The 23,628-nt window shown below is 39.4% G+C and overlaps 2 protein-coding genes across 3 annotated transcripts in view; one reads left to right on the top strand and one right to left on the bottom strand.

The window, feature by feature from the left end:
- The window catches only part of plpp1a (phospholipid phosphatase 1a), a 15,473-nt gene extending 12,953 nt beyond the window's left edge, over positions 1-2,520 (top strand). For both annotated transcript variants that reach the window (XM_044012583.1, XM_044012582.1), the window contains exons 5-6: positions 296-472; positions 1,336-2,520. In XM_044012583.1, coding sequence (XP_043868518.1) covers positions 296-472; positions 1,336-1,455 — 297 coding nt within the window. In that variant the 3' untranslated portion in view covers positions 1,456-2,520. The remainder of the gene's footprint in view (positions 1-295; positions 473-1,335) is intronic.
- mtrex (Mtr4 exosome RNA helicase) lies at positions 1,677-23,628 on the bottom strand. Its single transcript, XM_044012581.1, has 27 exons — positions 23,498-23,628; positions 22,518-22,658; positions 22,042-22,108; positions 21,894-21,956; positions 21,675-21,787; positions 21,223-21,397; positions 21,002-21,092; positions 20,789-20,913; positions 20,345-20,443; positions 20,055-20,175; positions 19,761-19,892; positions 16,600-16,679; positions 16,051-16,161; positions 14,602-14,703; positions 13,340-13,465; positions 12,442-12,592; positions 11,752-11,924; positions 11,601-11,669; positions 11,405-11,530; positions 10,610-10,720; positions 10,326-10,514; positions 8,970-9,133; positions 7,564-7,669; positions 6,102-6,158; positions 5,851-6,013; positions 3,626-3,730; positions 1,677-2,899 (listed from the first exon to the last, which is right to left on the bottom strand). The coding sequence occupies exons 1-27, from the start codon at positions 23,596-23,598 to the stop codon at positions 2,847-2,849; spliced, it is 3,114 nt and encodes a 1,037-aa protein (XP_043868516.1). The 5' UTR covers positions 23,599-23,628; the 3' UTR covers positions 1,677-2,846.

The following is a 23,628-nucleotide window of genomic DNA, read 5'->3' as shown; positions in this document are numbered from 1 at the left end:
CTTCCTGTTGTCATAGCAATCACCTTATTTATGGCTCAAATGACATTTAGGAGGTTTGCTGTGGCCTGCAGATGATTTTCAGGGGCTTCTCGGAAAAGGGGAAGTAAATGGTAAAGCTGATAAAAATAAACGTCGGGTAAATGACTCAAAAGAAACTCTCACAGCAATCCCACCTGCGACAATCATTATTCACCATAATGCTATTTCCACAACAACACAACGTCTCATTAAAGCCGTTACCGTTGGCACATAACTGCTCAGGTGTTTTACGTGTCTGTGCCGTGTCTCCCGCAAGCTCTACCTGCAGGCGCGGCTCCAGGTGGAGTGGGCGAGGCTACTGAGACCCACGATCCAGTTTTTCCTGATTGCCGCGTCTGTGTACACGGGACTGTCGCGGGTGTCTGATTACAAACATCACTGGAGCGATGTGCTGACTGGACTCCTGCAGGGGGCCCTCATGGCTATCCTGGTGGTGAGTGTTTTGGTTTGATGTTTTGGTTTCATGTCCATGCACAGTTAAAACCCTTTCAACACCCAAGCCTTAAAATGTCCGTCCTTTTTTGCTTATTTTAACCAGAAAATGTCCTGTAAGTGCTTTTGCCCATTTTTCCAGAATAACTTTTAATATCTGCTAGTTATTTACAATTTACTGCATGTTAAAATATCACATTAACAATCTTAAATATTAAAACATTGTAGTTGTACATGAAGACCAGATTTTGCGTGTTAAATTTGAACAGTATATAAAACCTATTTAAAGTATTATTTGTTTAAGTCCAAAAACAGGACAAAAAAATGGAAAATATGCACAGGTGTTTTTCCAACTCTCTCCTCTCTGGTGACAAACCATTCGCTGGCTTCCTGCAACGGTGCTAGTGAAATTATCATAATGACCACAAATTGACTTTGACTTGCATCTTCTCAGCTTCAGAAACTGTTGGATTTTTTCCCCGATAGCTCAAACTGTCGCGTAATTACAGTAATCTTTGATACGCTCGGTGTTAAAAGGTTAAATCGAGTTCTCCCTTCATCAGGGAACTTGGATGACCTTCACATACCAGAAAGGATATCATTCTAATCCGTTTATGTCGTCAGCTGCTAGAAACATGGCAGAGCCTCAGTAAGCCAAAGTCCTTGCCAAAAGTACATATATATGTATATAGTACACATGTATAAGGCTTATTCGATTATGAATCTATTACTTTACATCAAGCAATTACACACTTAGCAAGAACATACTTGTAGTTTGCTGAATGTTGCACGCTGGAACTTTTTAAATCTTGTTGGAGAAGCCGGAAAACACTCACCTAATGTTCTCCACCTGTAACCTTGCAGGTCTTCTTCGTATCAGACTTCTTCAAGCCACAAGTAGAATCCCGCAAAGACTTGGATCTGGGCCACACGACCCTGCAGGAGACGCCGACGAACGGAAACCACTTTGAGAGTCCAAACTAATCTATGTGAGCGGTGACGGAGGAGAACGCCGCCTCTGCTCTGTCCAGATGCACACCCAGGATCTCAGCTCTCTAGCCTTTTGTCTCACACAAAATTCTCATCTTGACACCCTGCATGGATTTACTGTGTGGAGTACTTCAATTTTTTTTTAACTTCAAGTAAGCTATTGGATGACTGTGCATCCCCCAGAAGAAACTTTTTTTAAAAAGCTACACCTCAGGCCTGTTAAAGACTTTTGTGATTTTATTTTTTACTTGCTGCCTTGTACACTGATTTCCATCACAGGAAAAGTAATGAGACAATCTGTCCAACCCTTGTAAGAAAAGTAAATGTGACTGAAACAGATGTAGGTCTGAGGGGGGCTAGAGGTTCTGTTAGAATGGGAACCATCGATCTACTGAGCCAGTGGGGGACGACTTACCTGCATGCACTCACTAAAAGGGTCTGACCACTGCTGGAGGGAGAGAAAGGTTGGAAATCCATGAATGTAACGCTGCTTTGTGCATTTCCTGACCCGGAGTCTCAAGCTCTGATTTGGGGTCAGTTTTAGTGCTGCCTGCCCCAGCTCTCAGGCACGTGGAGGCTTTGATGCCCTGTTAGAAAAGCAGTGTCTCAAAGCTAGAACATGCTGAAAGCTGATCCTAGATCAGACAGCAAGCTGCAGACTCCACACTCACATCACTGACGTCCGATTCTCCAACTGTCTAACCTCATGCAGTCAGAGAGGAATCTCCACTGATGTCATGTTTGCTTAGAGAGTTGAAGAGTCGACAGTCAGTGAAGTCCTGTGTTGCCTTTGCTAGACTGCTGCTACCACAGCTTCCTGTGTATCTAAGAACTGATGTTATTTACATAAAGTGACTAAACAACATTGTAAGTTTGTATAATCTGTATGTTTAAAAAAAACAACATACAGACTTTTATTGAAAATAAATGTTACATATATGTACAAATGTCTAAAATAATAAAGAAATGACATTATGCTTATTACCATGAACAGTCACATGTTAAGTTTTGGATGTATTGTTTTACGTTGTCTGATAAAATAAAGCATGAATTGTTTTACTTTGTCCGCCGGATGTTTTTGTCATGACGCACCACCTTTTGCGTGAAAACAAACCAAAAATAAAAACAATAAACAATGTATTCTAACCACGCAGGTGCATTCATCAAAATGAAAAACACTTAACCTCAGACAAACAGGCTCATTTATAAAAGACACCTCGATTGCACTGTCGACACCACTTTGCTAATTAAGTTTAAATAGAGTTGTCATGAGGAAAGGAAAGAGCCAACTAATCAATGAAAATCAATTCCACATGTGGAAAGGTGGAACAAAATCTGAGCTACAAAAAAAGCAGCTGCTACTGTGATGAAAAGCTGTGACATCATTATAGGTAGAGACTGGCGGCAAAAACAATGTCTCTCTTGATCTTCGTTATTCCTGCAAAAAAACACAAACAACAAATAAGCAATTCCATCTTAAATGAAGGAAAAATAAAAGGTTACCGGTGTAAAACATTCTTTTGAAAGCCTGTAGCATCCACTTATAAAACATAAACAAATGTCAGTTACATTCAAACCATTGTCAAATGAGTTCATATAACGCTGATTAAGTCTGTCAGTTTAGTGATGCTAAGTTTAGTGAACATAGTGATGCATGTTACACCAGGACTGATGGAGGGAAGGCGGAACCATAATGGCTATGCTAGTAAGGAATTATTCCCAGTTCTATGAAACATGACTGAGGTTAAGGAACTGAAATATAAGTGAGGTAGTGAAATACCTACCTCACTCAAAAGCAATGTTGGGAATGTTTCTTCTTTTACCACTTTTCCATTAGGGATAGTAGCTGGTGCTTTTTTTGGCGAGGTTCTGGTACTGGTCATGCAGGAAGTATAGAACTATCCTTTTAATTAACTGATTCTAATGATGACCGAAAACAACTGCTTTGCTCGTCGCATATAAAACATCACTGCAGCTATGACGATCCCGCTCCACGTTGAGGAGGTACTACAGTCATGGAAAACAACGCTCCAGATACCAAACTGAGAAAGTCGAGGCGAGTAGTGCTGTATAATGGAAATCCTTTCAGGCAGCTTGCAGACCTGATGAGTGGGGTGAGTCTGCTGTGACACTAGCCGTGTTTTTGGCGTGAGATTTCTCATACCTTCAGCAAACTTGTTTTCCAGTTCTGTGTTGCCGATGGCCTTGGCTGCAGAACACATCTGTCTCAGCACTTCCTCCAGACGCCGCATACAGCGGATGATGCTCCCTGCACCACAAACACACACATTTAGACAGTAATGAGTGAGTGTTGGAAGCTAATTTATTAAAACCTGTGGATCCTCTTTTTCCAAAATTGCACTCAGTAAGCTACTTGAAAATAATTATATTTTTCTTATAAAGAAAATAGACTGTACGTCAGCGGTACTCTTGATTTAATTAGTTTGACCTGCTCTGCTCTGAGTAAAGGTCAGTTAAGTGGAATCTGAAGTGAATATTCTTTTTAACGAAATGTTCCCGAAAAATATGACAAAACAATCTTTTTCCTTTTACAACCAAAATTGAAACTGAAAGATGAGACAGAAAATTGAAGAAAAAAACAACTTGATTATTTTGGAAATTTCAAAAGTTCACCAACTCTCTCCTTTGCCAACACTTTTATTAGTCTACAGTTTTCCAGCTCAGCATCACTTCCTTATTACAACAATATCCAATATTTCACAGATGAGGTCAGTGTTGGGAGCGAGAGATACAGGCCGAGGGAAAACGATGGACTTGGTTCAAATCAAACCGCACATAATAAATCACTTGGTGAGACTCTTACACGTGTGGCTGCACATGTGACGGTGAAAAAAGGTGAAACGGTGAATGTTTTTTTTGTTGTAGCTCAATGAAGTTCAGTTCAGTCTTCACAGCAGACGATCAGAGAAAACTGCTTTTGGAACGGTTCATGTGAGTTAACAGTGTAAACAGCAGTGTCTTGTTATGGTTACTTTAGTGTTTTAGTTCAGTGATTCCCAAACTAGGGTTTAAGATTAACCTGTGAACATTTAAACAATTAAACCACCTGAGCAGTTTAGAGAAGAAATGTCTGCAATGGAAATGTGGTTTAATCTCTAACAATATATGGAGTTTAATTTAAGTTTGCCCGTTGAAAGTCAAGGAAAGGAATGTGTGGGATTCTTTATTTTTTTTAATCCCTTCGTCCCAGACCTACACATGTCAGTTAACTTTGTTTTTGTAGTTTTTAATTATTTACTTACTTTACTTAATTAATTACAGGAAGTGATTTAATTAATTAATTACAGTGCATGTAAAACAGAAGCTTTGCATGTGAAGAGTTTTTATATGCATGTCAGAAGAAAATAGAGAACAAACATATGAGAATAAAATACAACTATGGAGTAAAGGATTATGGATTACTTTCTCTCCAGCCCTTTTACGGCGTGTATAAAAACATAGATTAATGCCACAGAGGAGTCATAGTTAGTGGCAGAGCTTTTGAGCAGGAGTTTTACTTTATTTAAAATTCCTAAAGAAAAAGACAAATTAAGTAGAGGAGAACAAAAAAGAAGAGGCTGCCGTTATCACTGATAGATAGCGAGAGCAGAACTGGAGCTAAAACGGGCTCTGTGTTTGTGAAGAGTGCGTCATTAAAGTGCTTCTCCACATGTTTGTTAAACAAGTGGTTTGTTAACATTAATATTCTGCACAAATCTAAGAGTGTGTGTGTGTGTGCGTGCGGCTCCTCTAGCAGACACACCAGCATCTTAGCGCAGTCAATTTCAGTCAGATGAGAGGTCTTTTATATCATCATCCTTCCTCAGGCAATACAATAAGTGATGCGCTGGCAAAAATATCGATATTTAAATTGAATGCGCTCTAAAGTACAACAGTCCCTGTTAGTGGCACTGCTCAAATGAATAAGAGAAACTTGGGCTGAAGTTAACTGGCTGAAGAAGAGGGAGTTTACGGCAGGATAACGGCGGAGAAAGCCACGTTAAGAGATGCTCCATCCACGTTCAGTACATAGACTTTATGCACATTGTTCTCTATGTTGTGAATAAATAAAGGAGTCCTGCACTTTTGTCTTCAGTTAGACAGATATCTTGATGTATTGCTATATGATTGTCATAAAACATTAATTTTCACAGAATTGTTGTATCGTGATATTATCGGTATTAAGGACCATGTGTCGCGTCTCATATCGTGAGGTAACGTGAGATTCTAACCTGTAATCTTTTATCACTTTACATACTCTTAATGTACCTCAACAACGCCCTGAAGTATTAAATAGTAAATAAATACCATTATTTTCCACCAATGATCAACGGTCAGGTTTAGTTTGGCACAGATGCAGCGGGTTAGATGTCGCAACAAGTGACTCACCTTCAAAGACGTCAGTCATCTTGCAGATTTGAGCAAACGTGGCGCCGTTCGCCCAGGCGAAGACCACGTCCATCAGATGGGGCTTGAACTGGTTTAGATAAGTCTCTTCATCCACCTCCAGCTTGGCATCGGCCGACACCTTGGCTATGCGCTTTGCACACTCCTGAACACAGCACGGGCAGGGTTCAGATGTATCCACCAATATGAAACGTTTCAAAAGAAAGTTTGGAGATAGTTTTTTGTTTTCTCACCTGCATCCGTCTCAGAGGTGCAGCCAACTGTTCAGTTAGTTTGGGCATCTCACTGGCCTGAGGGGGAGAAGGTTTACTTTATTATGAAATATTCAACATATTTAAGACATGTGGAAAAAAGAAGCAGACCTCAACTCAACACTGAAACCTGCTGCTTTTAAAACAATGGCTACAAAGTCATGTTTCCTTCCTTCCCACACTTCTCCTCAATTTAAGAGGTATTCATTCAATCATCTTCTACTGCTTTATCCTCCACATTAGGGCTGTGGGGCCACAGAGACAAACCACCATCCACTCTCACACCTATGGTCAATTAAGAGTGTCAAATGTGTCATAAAGTATGTGGAAGAAAATAGTTTATGTGTCCTAATACTACCCAGTGCTATCCAGCTGTAATAGTTTTTGATTGTAGATAAGACTGAAAAAAATTGTCAATTGTGGATAATAATACATCGTTTATAAAGACTGGTCAGTCTGCTTGTGACTTAGCTGTAGCCAACTGGACTTGCTTGAGTTTCACCTCTAACACAAGAGACTTCTCCACTTCTGGGTGTACAAAGCAGCTCCTGTTAAATCAGCTGATTTCCCTGCACTGACTGCAGTCTCGCTGATTCTTAACCGCATGACTTAATTGTCCTCAGTTTTGGGCATTGGTTGGGTTGTTTTTATATCTCTGTGAGTTTTTACATTCATTTACACCGAATATGTCTGGATTCAGGGAAAGAAAAATGACCTTTCATCAGCACATCAGGTACGAGTGCCACTGTTTTAGAAGTAGGTCCTGTTTCTCTGTGGAGCATAACCTTTGAGAAGCTGCACCGCTCTAGTTAAAATCAATGCATTCATCATAATTTACAATATTTGACAGTGGAAAAAAAAAAAAAGAAAAGAAAAGTCAAGAGTCCAAATGTAGTCAATGCTCAAGTCTGAGTCACAAGTCCTGTAACCCAGACATTTTCTTTGTTTTATGTGGCCAACATACATTTACTTTATCAGCACATATAACAAAGAAAAGCAGCAAATAACCTAAACCCAAATCTAAGCCTAAAACCAAGTCTTAACCCACAAAAAGCCTTTTAGCCCTCACTCCCTACAGTTTATATGTTTTTTGGTCCTCACAAAGATACCCATACAAGCAAACACACACACATAGTAGTCTTGTATTGCATACATGACAGCTGCTTGTCATTTGATGCGTTCAGTGGGCGGAGCTGGTGTAAAGCCAAAGAAAACTGTTTGATGTTGGGTTACCTCACTGACAGCACAGGCATCACGATGTGAGACAAAATCATGCTCGGTAAAGAAACAACCTCAGGTTTCTGGTTTGTTTGCAGAGCATGAGAAGAGGCCAAGAATGCCACTGGAGTGGAATTTGGGAACGGGGAATCAAGTGTTTATCTTAGTGGTTGGGACTTAGTATCTGTTTGTACAAATCAGAGGAATTGCACGTGTTTGTGCCTACATTTTCCTGGAAGACAAAGCAGGACAGCAGGGCCGTGGCTTGTTCCGCTGTCAAATCGTTGAAGAGACCATTGAACACCATCTCCGTCAACAGGAGCTCGTCCGCACTGGAAAGATAAACACAGAAAAGGGAATTATTATTATTAGATGTTGTTTTATTACTTTGGTCTCAAACTGCAGGGTCAAGGCATGTGACAAAGAAGGGAAACGACTCCGGTTAAAGACTTCTCCAAATATACAGCACTTACATTTAGACAGATAATAAAACTCAAGATCCAGAGTCAATTCCCCGATATGTACAGTTGTTCAGTTATAGCGTCATAGAGTCGCATGTTAGGTTTACATCAGCTCCCTTTTAAGAGCATTTTTCAATTTGTGCATACATTTTTAGGGAGGTGAAAAATCCAGTGCATCAACAAAAGGGCAAATGTGAATAAGTGCTTTGAAGGTTGATGTTTAGAAATCATGTGACTGAAGAATCTGCATTTCACTGGACTAGAGATAATAATAGTAAACAGCAGACAAGAGAAGGTTTGTGTGTACTGATGAGAAAAACATAACATTCTTCAACTTTGTGCAAGAAACAAACATTTCTACAAGATGCTGCAATGAAAGGCAACCATGTAAACAGTTATTGTTGCTTTTTATTTACGTCATCACCTTGCACATTCTTACCCTTCTATGGTGAAATTAACTTTAACACATCTCAGTGAACTAACTCCCAATATTTCCTCAACAGCAGTGGATGGAAACGCACACACACATTTTCTTTTAGCAATGGATTGGAAATTAAATTACAAAATGCACTTAAGACAACATCCTCCCATGGTTACCTGAGATTTTACACCTCTCAGTGATCCAACTCCCAATATTTGTACAGCAGTGTAAAGAAAAACATTAATGCAAATTTTCTTTTCACAATGTGCAGAACATTTAAATGGAATCGCAGCTACAGTTTTCACCTTATTTCCCTTCAATGGTGATCTGGACATTTCTCAGTGAACCAATTCCCAAAACTTGCAACAGCAGTGGATTCATTGCAACTTTAATAGAAACCTTGCTACAGATACCAGCTTTACAATATAACGTCCATTAATCACAGAGGCAGGGAGACATAAATATTCAACCTTCACAGCAATGCATTTACTTCTCTGCACATTTTCTTAGCTTAGTGCTACATTTCCTGGATACAATTCTTCTTTCACAATCCCTTTGATCTGGTAACAGTGGTGGGGATTCATTATTTGACGCACAACAGTGAGGAATGAGGAATTCCAGCTGGATTCATTTGACTTCCAGTTGGTTATTTTGGCTAATCATTTTCATGTACGTGTGACCATAACAGAACCAAGCTTTCTGATAACCCCGTCTATGTTTGTGTCTGTATTTATTCAAACTCTTCCTTACCTGCTAATTTCACACGCAACTCGCCCCTTCACCTCAATCACATCAGAGGGGCTGGCGAAGCCCAGGCGTCGCAGGACTCTCTTTCTGCACTTGAGCTGGTCCATCTGTAGGACGGTCCGTGCTTTCTTCAGCTCCCTCTTCGCTGTTCGAACATCTGCTGCAATCTAGAGCACAAAAATCACACACATACCATTAAATCACGCAGCCCTCACACTTTATGTAACCTGGAGACAATTCCAGGGTTTCCAGAAAATATTTTAGTTTACTGAAAGCTGCAAGAGGTTTTGGCCATGAGGTGATTTTTTTTTTTTTAACATTGTATTGTGAAGAAGTAGAATACTCCAGTTATCTGCCAAAACGTTGCCACCACACGCACACAAATAAACACAGCTACAAAGAGATTCGAGCGGCACGGTTCATTACTCAAAGCAAGGCCAACGTCTCAGATCCACTCGCTGCACCAGATTGTCAAGAAATCTATCACATACACAAATGAGACATAAAATGTGCTTGTTGCTGCCAGTAGCATGCGCCAAGAAAGACCTCGAGGAGATGTAAATGTTTATGGAAATTGTCAAACACAGTCTGGTTTACCTCGGACATCAGTAAAGTCTGTCTGCATGTTTTGCACAGATCATCCTTGTTAACAGCAGAGAACGAGCCCAGTGAAGTTCTGACATAATTATGATCAAGGCAGAATTAATTTGAGGTCTATGTGATCTATGTGGTAAAGGGTCCTACTACATTTTGTACAGTATATTATTAAATTCACTTTAATATTTTATGTTTTAAAGTGTAGCAACGGTTTTATTTCACAAAAGAAATGTTTATATTTGGCAATAGTTTAATTTCTTTACCCTGATAAGTTACATATTTTTCTTTCTTTGGATTCATTTTTTTTTTTATAAACAGTAGCAGTGCTCGCAGCATGACTCACGTCTGTCCTTTGATTCACACAGAAACATATCAACAACTATTAAACATTTACTGTGTTTGGACAATGAATCCAATCATAAAAAAAAGATAAAGGGTTAAAATTTCTATTCTTTTTATGGCCCTACTTTAAATCCATTTGCATCAAGAGTGTGATCAGATGAGGTTTTTGTTCTGACCTATGACTGAGGGCAAGGCCCTGTAAATGTTTATGTCCTGTCTGTCTTCCTGCATTTGTATGACCGTACAAAAAGACAAATGAAGGTCACTGTTCCATATCCAACACACGTGTCGATGAATAGCATAGATAAAAAAAAACAGACAGGAAAGAAAGTATTAATAAGTCAAAAGCAACAAAGCCCAACTGTAATCTGTATAAAAGGTTCCAATTTGAATAGGGTTTGACATTAAGTTGTTTCTCACCAGAGCTTTCTTCTCACACAGAGAATATACAGACTCCAAGTTGGGGTCACTGTGCAGAGGGTGGGAGTACATGCGGTGCTCAAAGGCCTCCACTTTCTGAATGACTTTCTTCAGTGCAGGGTCTTTGATGCCCATGTCATCTATGGGGTCAAGCAGAGGAACTCCATCTGGGAATCGCTTCTGCACCTCCTGAGGGGCAATAGTGGACAACAACTCAGATAAATAAAAATGCGTTGAGTTCTAAGAATGGCGGTACATTTGTTTCAGGATGGATTTTTTTTTACCTGTATGGATTTGAGCATGAGCTGCCTGTTGTCAAAGGGCCTTAGATCTTTGGGGATGTAAAGTCGAACCGAGCTGATGGAAGTCACAAGATGAAGCATCACAGGAACCACCTGGGGAAAAGCAGTAGTTGTTATGATTCTAACTCTTATGTGAATGATCCAAACATCAAAGAGTGGTACCAATTATCCACATTGATGACAGTGAACCACAGCAGAAGAGCAAGCAATAAGATGACACAACTAAAAGGATTGCAGTCAAACCTCAAATAAACTTCACAGCATTTAAATGACAAAATACCACCTCACACCACCCACCAGTTGTTTTCGCTTGCCACAATTTTATTGGGTTGGAAATTTTAATAAATTTCAGTTTAATTCTCATATTTCATATACCCTTCTTATTGAAAATGGCCACGTTTTATCTTTATACAAACACCAACGTTTCCACTGTAGAAAAAAATAAACAAAAGACGACGCGTTGGCTAACGAGTGGTACTGAATATTTCCTTCCCCATTCTGAAGTTTCAAAGGAGGTTTGACTGCAGAGGAGACCACAATGAAACAGTCTATTGCATTGAATAGAAATACAAATGTCTATGTATTCAAATAATAGTGCAAACTCTTTGGATAATACAAGTACACTACTCAAAAAATCTAATATAATATATAGAACTGCAGAAATGCTGTTCCAGAGTCACTGAAACGCAATTTTGTTTCTGTTGTACAGTCTGAGATCTTTTAGACAGACCAGTGGAAATGAATTTAGCTTCTGTACAGTATGTTTGCTTTACCCACCTGCATCTCTCCAGTCTCTCCTGGTGCAGCAGGTTTAGCAGCCTCAGTCGCAGCATCTTTTACACTGTCCTTATTACAGTGGAGCAAGACCTCCACCACATACAGCGGATCCGAGTCTGCAACGCTCTGAAAGGATACACAAGTTAATCACAGCCACATATTAATGGCTCATCCATGCGACAACAGGAGAACTTACCTTCACGTTAGACTTCTTGCAAAAGTTAACGACAACTCCCCAGCCAAAGTCAAGGTCCTCATTTTTTACCTATTAGAGGACAAGGGGGATCATGTAGTTAGCATCTGTAATGGTTTTCCCATCATCAGACTTTGTGTGAGTGAAGCTCTACCTTGACAAGTCGCCCAGGCTGCAAGAAGGGCAGGCAGTTTTTGGGTTTATTGATGAACTCCTGTATCTCTTTGCCCAGTTTAGCCAGCTGCTGTCTGATTTTAAAGTAATTGACAACACTTTCCTCGTTAGGTATCTCGATGGCATGATACTGCTCCTCCAGCTTCTTTATTTCTGCACAGAAAATCAGAAATGTGATTCAAATAATAGCCTGGAACTAAACCATAACAAGGCACTTTCAGAATATTCCATCTAAATACTTTTCTTATTCAAGCATCTTTTACTTCAACCAACATTAAAGTCACCTAGAACTTTTCTAGCAAACACTAATTTATTTTCTGTATTATTTAAGATCTAATGTGTCCTCTATCGTGCCCAGTGAAGATCACTAGACTGTTGCATCAAACTGTTTTTGCGACTGTGGGAAAATTAAGAGGCATTTCTGCTTTTTTCAAGCCAAACAATCTGTCAGACATTATGCAGATTCATTATTATTAAAAATGTAGCTAAAGCTGCCGACAATGATCACTTTGCAATGGCAAAAACAGCCACTTGTGGAATAAAAGTCGGCTTATTGTGGTCTTTATGGTGGCTCAAATATATCACTGTATTAGGATGATCAAAAACAGTTGAGATGTTATTATCTCATCCAGGCTGGAGAGCACAGAACTACATATGGAAGAAAGCTTACTCTCCACAACACCAGGCAAAGCTCTATAGTGTTGGAACTGGTAGAAGGATTTCTCCAGCATGTACTCAGGGTTGATCTCCTCCACACGCAGCAGGTTCAGCACCATGTTGTAGGTCAGATGGAAGGCACTGTTCAACGGGTCAGCTGATCCCTAAACAACATAAAAACAATAAGAGGTTACAAATTTGTATATATTATTTTAATAATAGACTTGTGGTTTAACATGTGTTTTCATAATGTTTTTACCATTTGGTAAAAGGACCAAGAGGGTCTGAGAAAATACAGTCACTTCTCCTAAATAAACTGAATGATTTTGCAGAACCGCAGATATGTGTTCATCTTTCTCCAAAAACGCCCTGGGAGTTTAGCACTGTGACAGCGCCAACAACCAGTTTCACACTGGCACGCAGTAAACATATTTATAGCAGCACAGCAATAAATGTGTCAAACCAAACTCAAAAAGCCAAGACTCCCTTGCCTTTCTGTGTGTCGTCAAGTGTTGAGCACCAAATGATTCACAAAGGGAATGACTCCAGCTAAATCAAATTAGTTCCACTTGTTTAAATAAGTTCAAGGGTTGCAATAATTAATCGAATGGTAGTTGACCATCCGTTGGCGTTTATTAGTTAACATTTCCATCTGACCGATGGATCAGATAAGTTGGATTTATTCAATGTGGATAGTTTCTGGTTTCTTTGCTCTTTAGTCTACTCAATATCTGTTGTCCTCATTTTGAGGTCTGGGAGTCATTATTTGACATGTTTTGCCATTTTCACCAAACAACTAATGGATTAATCGAGTACACAAATAAAACGATAATGAAAAGATTTTATGTACACAAAGCACTAACTTGATGCTGTATACTAAAATGATACCCAGAGCCTGGATGTTGAAATACCTTGAGGAGCTGTTTGCCCACAGCCGGACTCATCTTCTCATCCACCATGAAAATAACGATTCCTCTGTCGTCCATTCCTCTCCTTCCAGCACGTCCAGACATCTGGATGTACTCACCTGATGTAATCTAATCCGCATGAAAACACACAAAACATTAAGAAATTAGCAAGTGCATACTTTTCTATGCCTGCACTACAATGTAGAGGTCATTATAAAACCGTCTCTTTCATGAGCGAGACAGAAGCTCAAAGAAAATATTGCAATAATGTAGGTGATAAAAACAGTTGTTGTCATTGTTATTGCACTGTGAAAAATCTAGATGATGGGATCGTCTTGTGGAGAAAACGCTGGACCAGATTTTTACAAGTCTTTCCGGACTAATCTCTGCATCACACACGGATCTGATTAATCCCCTCATATCTACTAGTCTGAGAAAAAAAAAAATTAAAAATTAAAAAACATAGCAAAAGGCAGACATGACTCTTTGTGCTGAAATGATCTGATAATCATTTTCGGAATGCTGAGGGACCTGCTCATGATTTGAAACACAGCGAGTTTTCAGGAATGAGAGCTGTGTGCTAAAGTGTGCGAGTGCCTGCGTGGAGCTTTGGCGCAGTCAGAAGCACCAGATGTTCCTGATGAACCTCTTGGAGGGCAGTTTGCTTCTTGTATTCTCTTCATGTGTGTGCTTGTGTGTGTGTAGTGATGATGGCTGATTTGACGTGACGGCAGCTCCACACACACACACACACACACACTCTCTCTCTCACACAGCCCCCACCTCTCATAGGCAGGACGTGGCTGTTAATGTGGCAATGCAAGCTGCAGGACTTGAAGACCATATAAAGGCCTGAGAGAAGGAAAAAACACTACATGTGCGACACTGCCACACTGCTGACATGCTTAAGTTGTTGTTTTAAGATAGCACTGTTTATGAAGAGTTTCACGCAGCATAAACTCCCTTTAAAGAGCACCAAAATGCATTTTAAACATCTTAAAAAAGTAGCAAACTGTAGTTCTTTGGACGATGTGGGATAATGATAAATTAATTGCCAAGAAACAAATTTTAATTCTAAATAACTAAAAACTATTCAACTCAGTATTGCAGAGGAGTAAAATGTATATTCAATTATGTACTGAAACTGCAAGAAAATACTTGACTGAGGAAAAACTAAGATTAAAAGTGATGTATCTAACATTATCAGAGTGAAAATGTAGGAATCAGTTTGATAATGTCGTGGGTGTGCGTGCGTGTCGTCTTACAAAGCGATGACTCTTGCCATCAAACTTGCGTGCGCTGGTGAAGAGCACAGTGCGGGCGGGCATATTGATGCCCATGGCAAACGTCTCTGTGGCGAACAGGGCCTGCGGTGACAAGAAAATTGTTGAAATATTCAGGTGACAATTTCCTCATCAATGTCATCTGATTTTTGAAAAGATGCCCTGTTGTTTTTTTGAAACTGTAAAAATCGAAATATCATAAATGGAAATTTAAGGCATTCAAATAATGGGAACATGTTTTTATTTATTATATTGTGTGACTTAGTTACAAGCCTTTGATGATACCACATTTAATCAAAACTGTGCACATGCCTACTCATCCATCTCTGAGTGCCTTAAGTTTCTGATTTAAAATGCTTGTTCTGCCAACAGTTTTCTTCTTCACAGCCTTTTGTTGGCACATTGACGATCTTTGAGTTAGCCTATGTTCTCACACAGTACCATTCTGCAAGAAAAAAAACTTCCTTTTCATTTGAATGAGATCGGTCTAGGGGCACAGCTCGATAAGAAATGATAAACCATGTTCAACTGTTGCTGCAAAGGTGACGTCATCCACTAGCATCGCGCTGCAGCCACCAAACACAGGCAAATTGCTGGTGGATTACTTCATTACATCGGTAGAGTTTTTCCTACCGTTTACCTCACACATGTCACCATGAACTTTATAATATTGGGTTTTGGCTCATCTAAACTGATTAGATCAAACATCATCTCACAGTTGAAACAACACAGCCCCACTACAGTGGCCCCCTTCATTGTTTTAACACGGCGCTATTTTCTGAATGCTCACTTACTCGCACTTACTAGTGAACGTGGGAAACCTGAAATTTTCAGCACCAGTGTGTGGAATTTGCCTCTGATACAAACAAACTGGTGACATTTTTTTCTAACACACTGCTCCATAAAGTCGCTAGTTATCAAAACCTAGCTACTTGTATTGTAAAAAAAATAAATAGAAAAAATAAAATCTAATCATTTTATAAATGAAATATCAATTTGAAGAAGAAAAAAAAGCACTAAGTGAGTCAAAGGCTACAATTGAACTGTTCTTTTGTTTGGTTAATGTCTCACACTAAATGATCAAAATGTAATCCAGACATGTTAAAATGAAAGCATTCATATTTCTCATCCTTATAATATAGTATAGTTTAGTATGCATATTTTGATGGTATCACATGATGTGAGCACACTTTTTAAATCTATTCCTTGGTGAATAATATATGGAAGACTCAATTAAACTTAATATTGCTGATGAAATTACAATCACAAAAAAATAATTAGAGCACAGTCAAACCTGGCTGGCTAAGTTGAGGTGAACACTCATTGATAATGATTTACAAACCAAGTCACTGCAGGTCTTGTGCTGACATGCTGCATCTAATTTGTTTTAAGTGTGTTTTTATGAGGATCTTGATGCAGAGACAGTCGTACCTTGAGGAGGCCTTCGGAGAAAAGGATCTCGATCGTCTCCTTCAGGATGGGTAGCAGGCCTCCGTGATGGATACCTATTCCCCTCTTCAGCAGCGGCAGCACATGCTCTACCTGAGGCACACCAAGAAATACAAATACACACATTAGTGACTGCAGTACTTCTTTATAAGTTTCAGGCAAAATGTTTAACAGTGCATCACATACAGACACAGAGAGAGGAAAAGCACTGAAACAATGTCAAGCAACTGTGATGTATGGTTTGGTTTGCAAGGCTTTGCCTTTGCTATTACAGTGGTGATATATACCCCAATTACTTCAAACTGCTTTTTTTTATAATTACAGCAGGGTAAAACAGCAGAAGCCTGTGTTGGTATTATGGGTGCAGCAGTTTAGATCAACGTTGTTTAAATGTTTTCTCTCAGCAGAAATGACTAAAGGAAACTGTAAGTCTATTTTTCGGTGCTCATAACCAAGCTTTACAAATGTTTAGTTAAAAGACGGGTGTGAGAACAGTAGATGTTTATAAAAGCACTGTACACGTCTCCTCACCTGAGGGAGTTTCTTGTCCTCATCTGAAAGACAGTCGACTGCGTTGCTGAACACCTCCTCCACCAGACGTTTCTCGTCATCTGCATTCATGAAAAATAACAATCATCATCTCGTAAGATGTTCAAAGATTCTAAATATAACTACAAACGCCACTTCTTATATTTTGAACATGTGCGTGACCCTTAATAATTACATGCACTCACAAAACTCGCATGTGATTTCTCCTGGCATGAGCAGTGAGACAACACAAGGAGTTGTTTTTAGGGAATTATTAAATTGCTGGAAAACACCAATCACAGCCAGAGCAGGCAAATGATGCTGCCATCTGTAATTGGTGCAATTATGTACCATTTCTTACCAAAAATATGTCTATTGTCTAGTCTGCTAAATATGATTGCACCAACTGTGTCACTACAGACAGAGTCATTATTGTGCAAACCAAGTTACATTGTTTACTGGAAGGCAGCCATTCTTTTTCTTTCATTGTGGAGATTTAGTCACAGGACTTTTATTCATGAAACCATTTCGGGAAAACGTCCCCCTCCTGTGCTCGGTTTCAACTTAGACTTCCAAAAAGTCGAATGGCTCAGTGTTTACTGGAAATGCCAAATGATTTCAGTGTCAATGAGACAAAGCAAGCAATGCCAGAGACAACAAATACTAGGGTCAATTTACAAAGCAGGTTAACTCTAAAACAGCCAGGACATCTACTTTACATTATAAATTAAATGAGTTGGGTAAAGACGGAGCGACTTTTAATAAAAGATATAACTAAGTCCAAAGTGTTATCTGTGATCTACAGAGACTGCAGATATCAAAACAACTTAGTCTTTAAAAAGCATTCACAAGTACATCAACTTAAACCACTGCTACCTATACAGCAAAACAAGCAACAGGCCTGATTATTCCTCCTCTGGGGACCATGAATGGCCTCAACACACCTGATGCAGATACCTTGCCATAGGCTTTATGTAGAACTCACAGTTAATACCATGTCTGCCTGTTCTGTTCTACATACAGCTGTATAACTATTTCTAAATTTGGGCTTGGAGATTTTACATTTTTTTCAGAAACCCTGCATTACTAGTGTTACGCAGGTGGAATACTTAAGGGTTGTGAGTTTCCTTAGAAACAGTAATCAGTATCCAAACAACATTCATGGTCATAGTAATTCTGCTTTCCAGCACAGAAACTACTGCTGCAGATCAGCACCACAACAATAGACCATTGGACTATGTCCTTCCAACAGTCACATTTTCTGCAAGCTTGTCGCCAACATGCTTGGAATTTATGTATCAGCACCAGTTGTCCCCCCGACAACAACACGACTACCGACACAAAAACCAACACAATTGGGAGAGAAGAGAAAACCGGGGGGAGGGACAATAAGAATGGAAGAAGTGAGTGTAAGTGGAAAAGGTAGAGGGAGGCGAAAGTGGACAGATGGAGAGCCACGTGGCTTTTACCCCAGACCTAACCGAACCACAATGCCAAAACAAAACATTATCTTTGGCTGAGTATTTAAGTTTGTTCTGTGCAATATTGATGAAGAATATTGGCAGAATGTTTACAGAAGAGAGGCATTCAGTGACCGATGAGCAAAATATTGATATCAAAGCTAATTTCCGAAGACAGTATTACTTTATGACACTTATTAAACATGTTTTATTTCACAAGAAAAAAAACAAAAAAACATGGACAGGAGCAGATGGAGCTTGTTGGATTGGAGACAGATTTGTCCTCAAGAAAGAACCTCACTTGCCCAACGGACTAAACAACAGGAGCAGCTGTGCATGGACAATAAACCAAATTCATGTTAATCACTCAGTGGGGAGGACTCATTCTCTTTGGCTCACCAACTATTTCACATTTCGTTGAGCATTTCTCTTGCTTAATTTCAACCCCCTTCAAAAGTCTCAACAGTTTATCACAAAAAAGTATTTGATTTGGCAGTTACATAAGTGTGCAAAGACATTCTACTCAACCACTGTCAATGTAACCAAAATTATCCTCATTGTTGAATATGCTGAATTCGACAGTGTTACATTATACCTGATGAGTGCTGTGAAAATACAACCCACAGTTAAACACTATAATTTTGCAAAGAAGAGATTCATTATCTCAAGCCGACACTTGAGTTTCTACTTAAATGATGAATGAGCAAAGAGTTTTAATTGCTGGAATAACAGATGTGACAGAGAGGAAAATATCATTAGATTATGAAATCTATAATGAGGGGGGCTATGAATCAAAGTCTGAGTTGTCAACTCTGGAAAATGTTTTATCCTTATCGTATTTAGAGCAGCAGAATTTATGCTTTGTAAACACAGAGCAGTGATTTACAGAGAGATGAATAAGCTTGACACAATTTGACCTCATTCAGCTCAGCAAAAACAGGAAAGAAAACGATCTCATGCCAAAAAAACACATCAGCTGCCATTAATCTACTGGTACCAGAGTCTGATGTAAACCTTTTACTATGCATGTTAAACCTGTATAAGCCAACTCAAACTCAACAAGTGAAGGAGTCTCACTAGCACTCAGTATTTCTTCATGCCAACAATGTTGGTGATGTGCAAGTTTCGGAATGAAACTGTACACGACGCAAATCTCCACAGACAGGCCGAGCATAGGTTTCAGACACATACAATATATACATTGTAGGAATGGGCATGAATATTCCAAAGTGTTTGATTAGAAAAGTCAATAACTTAATGTGACTATTTGTGAGTATATTAAAGATATATTTTTAAGAGAATTCCTGTCCTCCTGGTCACAGGGTGTACCGTTGCTTTGGGTCTGAGTGCTACGTGATGTACAAGGATAGAGGGATAAGTCAATAGGGTACTTAGTATCAATCCAATACTGGTCAAAATTACTGGATCCTATATAAATCCTATAGCTTAGGCATGTTGTGGGTTACAGTTTTCTTTCTAATGGGAGAAGAATATTCACACAGAGAATTATAAATTTGAAATTAATTGAAATGACTTGGTGGAAAATGCATCAGCACAAACATTTTAACAGCTCAATAGTTTAGAAGGTGTAAATTACTTTAAGACCGATATCGGCACAGTACACACTTGAGGTTGTGATAACGTTACTGGACATCAAGCCATTCAAAATGCCCACCCCTAATAAGTTGTGATAAAAGCACATACCTGTGTTAAAGTCCAGTTTGGCCACCTGCAGTGCATAGGCCTCACATTCTTTCTTGCTGAAGCTGAAAATGATAACAGGCTGGAAATTCCTCTCCATGATCATCTTCACAATTTTGAACACACTGGATGGGCCTGTGGAAAGAATTCAACCGATAAAATAAATAAAGAGATAGAGACGTAACCTGATGTAAGCAAACAAGTTGGAGAATAGGCAATGGGAATGACTATAACACTAAATTGGACCTAATCAACATTACAGATATTTTGATATTGAAGACAGACACAAAGACACACCTTTAGTGCCTCCTTTGCGTCCTCTGGGGTCCCATTTGCCACCTCCACTGCTGCCCCCAGAATCGCCTGCATCTCTCAACACCTGCATAGCCGTGTTGAAATTGTCCTCTCTGAAGTCTCCCTGGTGAAACCCCACAGATATCGGAAGAGATAAATCATATTATAGAGACAAGTGTCAGTCGACTGGGTCTAATCTGAATATTTAGTTAAACTTCTATAAAACCCATTTGTCATCAATACATCAACTCTCCCTCATAACCGCAGTAAGTGTAGTCTTTAGATGTCCTTACGTTCTCATCAACCACCAGGTGGAGACCATCGCCCCCTGCTGGGAAGACGTAGTGTTGCAGAGGAGTGGGACGATAGTCTGTGTACACAACATGGCATGTCTACAAGACATGAAACAGGATGTTATTTAGAACAGAAACACATGGAAAAACACCATACTTTACAAAAGACACTCGATTTGATGTTTTTGTAGGTCAAATTATTTGGTCATTTCATAAAAGGGTAAAAAAAAAAGGCTTTCATTTGTCTTAACTCATATCATAGCAAATGTGTTACAGTGACCGATACTTTTGATAGTTCTTAAACTACAAAAGCTATATGCTAAGATACTTTCCATCTCAGGTTAAACATGTTTGCATTAGATTGCAAGACTCATGCTATTCCACCAATGAACAGACTATAAAAGTGTATTTATAATGCTCTGTTCAATATTTGCACAATCTCACCTGTTTATGCAGGTGACAAATCCACTCAGCAAACTGTCTAGCATTGGGAATGGTGGCTGACAAGAAGACATAATGCACGTTGTCAGGAAGAAGAATGATGGTCTCCTCCCACACGACACCACGCTCTGAAAGGCAAAATCAAGTAAAGTCACTTTCATTGTCCATCATGGTCATTAATGTGCTTGTGCTGTTCATTATGCAGTTTGTGCACACCTGCATCTCTCATGTAATGGATCTCGTCAAAGACGACCCACGCCACTTCCCTCATTATCTCAGAGCCTCTGTACAACATGCTCCTCAGGATCTGAAAGAAGAAATTATACTAATGAGTCACATCAACCTGTCAGCCCAACTTTCCTAACATCACCCTCTGATAGCAGTGAAATATCACAAATCTAATTGTCTGCTTTGTTTTACACATCATCAAATCCCACCTCTGTTGTCATGATGAGGCAAGAGGCAGTGGGGTTGATGGTGACGTCACCAGTCATCAGACCCACATCCTGAAACTCTTCGTACATCTCTCTGTATTTCTGGTTTGAAAGTGCCTTGATGGGGCTTGTGAAGATCACTCTCTGCTTCTCTCTGAGGGCTAGAGCTATGGCATATCTGCAAGGATGAGGATATCAGATAAACAAGGTTAGATTACACATCAGACATCACCAAAGTTACTGAAAATGACTGCTTGATCTAAATGATGCCTGTTTTCAAACTGGAACTTTTGGATGTATCACACAAAATGGCAGCACACAGATGCATTAAATACAAATACCACACTCAGTTGTGACATATGCTGCCACAGTAGAGAACAAACATTCTTGGCAAAAGCGAGCTTGTGCCCTAACATGTGTATAGAACAAGTTTATCAGTACTCTGTTATACTTACTCAGCACAGACAGTCTTGCCTGCAGATGTGTGTGCAGACACAAGCACAGACTCATTGTTGTCAATACATAAGATGGCCTCACGCTGGAACGGGTCAAGAACAAAAGGGTACTCCTGCAAGACAAACAAGACAACAATTAACTTTAGCAAAATTGTATTTGGACATTATGATCAAACTCTGTCAACCCCCTCCCCCCCAAAAAATTGTACATCAATTTACCTTGGCTGCTTTTCCCACTCTGGATTTCAGAGGTTTATATTCATCACTGGCAGGTAAAGCCACCTAAAGGGAAACAACCACATGCTCAGCAAATAAAGATTTAACAAACAGTATTAAAAGCAACAATTCTTTAATTTGATTCCCTTACCTCATGTGAGCATCCTTCCACAGTTTCAACTTGCTCCACCTTCACTTGTGGCATGAATTCTGCAAGACTAAAGTAAACAAAAAAGAGTTACCCTCACAGAAACATTAAAGGGATAGTTTAAGGGTTTTTTGTTTTTTTTAAGTGTAGTTTTACAAGCTATTGACCCATCATCAACACTGATTTCACCTAGCATGCCAGAGGAGCTGCTGGTCTACTGCTACCTCATCTGGTAAGTTTTGTGACACTCGGGCAAAACCAAATAAAGACTTCCAAACAACCAAGTCTCAAGGTAATACATATGAAGGTACTAAACTCTGTTTCCCTCCTGCTGGCAGCCATATTAACAGTGAGAGTAAGTGTCTGTGTCCAAGGATGATTCACAGAAATGACAGCAAACTTAGCAAAGTTAATAACTCATCCAAAAGCACATAATCAACATGCATAGTCCTACAGTGTTAAGCTGTAACTCCTCTCACTTTAGGTCATTAGCCAAGGCTGTCTCAAGTCGAGGTTTCTTCTCAAACACCACTTCCTCTCCGCCGTCACTGTCCACCTCCCTCTTGAGCCGTGCAGAGGGACCAGCATCCTTGTCAGAGCCATTTTTACTTATAGCTTTCCTGAAAAAGAGAATAACACAGATAGGCACAACATTCTGTTAGTCTAGATTGAACAGAACAAGTTCACTATGGAAAATTACCAGATGTTTAAAAGTCACAGAAAAAAAGTCACATTATCTCACAGTTTTCGCTCTGCTACATTTATGTAATAGCTGTAGTTTGGGCCCAGACATGCCAATGGGCTAAGGCCCAATAAATCTGCTCAAATAAATAATTTAAATGCTCTTTTTTTCCCCCATCATCATTTTTTAATCACAATTCAAGGGCGATCTGACAAATTTTGCATAACTTATAGTTCAAAACACATTTACTTTCCTAGTTTAACTAGTTGTAGGGAATGATTAATTCAACTTCTTCTGGAATTTACACATTTTGAAATGTCACTCCTTTTCATACAATGCAAATTAATGGATGGGACTATGATAACGAACTTTGAACTGTGGAGGATAGCATTTACACCTCTCAGTGTACAGCCTGCTAGAAATATGAGAAGAATATAAGTATTTAGTTACTTAACACAATCACATGTATCCTCACATTGACCATAGTCAGTGCTGCTTTCGCAGCAATTTATCATATTATTTCATTTCTTAAATTCGCCTAATAAGTTGCAGCCCTTTAGCAAAATCGTCTAACACAATAAAACCATTTTGCGTTGGCTTTTATCAGCACAGCCTGCCACATTTTGACTCTTCTTAACAAGCTAGCAATGCTAACCAACTCACACGGGTGTTTCACTGTCACGAGCACACGCGATACCGCGTTTACGGTCCCTTTACAATCCATCATTATGGGTTTAAAATACAAAATTTTGCTACGCAAAGATTCGGAGACTTTACCCTGTTTCTGGGGGCACTGGGGGGAGAATCTTTTTGCTCGTGGTAGTTTGTTGTTCATCATCAAACACGCTGAACAAGCCATCTCCAAACGCGTCAGCCATGATTATTTAGGAACACCCCTTCCCACAATT

Source organism: Solea senegalensis, linkage group LG21 (genome assembly GCF_019176455.1).
Source record: "Solea senegalensis isolate Sse05_10M linkage group LG21, IFAPA_SoseM_1, whole genome shotgun sequence".
NCBI classification, from domain to species: domain Eukaryota; kingdom Metazoa; phylum Chordata; class Actinopteri; order Pleuronectiformes; family Soleidae; genus Solea; species Solea senegalensis.
Note: the sequence above shows the minus strand (reverse complement) of the source record. Positions and strands in the feature narration are given on the sequence as shown.

Bases quoted from the DNA above. Each gene is read 5' to 3' on its own strand.
- mtrex (XM_044012581.1), bottom strand. From the start codon at position 23,598: ATGGCTGACGCGTTTGGAGATGGCTTGTTCAGCGTGTTTGATGATGAA. The intron at 21,788-21,893 runs GTAAATTGATGT...TTTGTCTTGCAG, and splicing joins GAGTGGGAAAAGCAGCCAAG to GAGTACCCTTTTGTTCTTGA. The intron at 10,721-11,404 runs GTGGGTAAAGCA...GCTTTTCCCCAG, and splicing joins GAGAGACTGGAGAGATGCAG to GTGGTTCCTGTGATGCTTCA.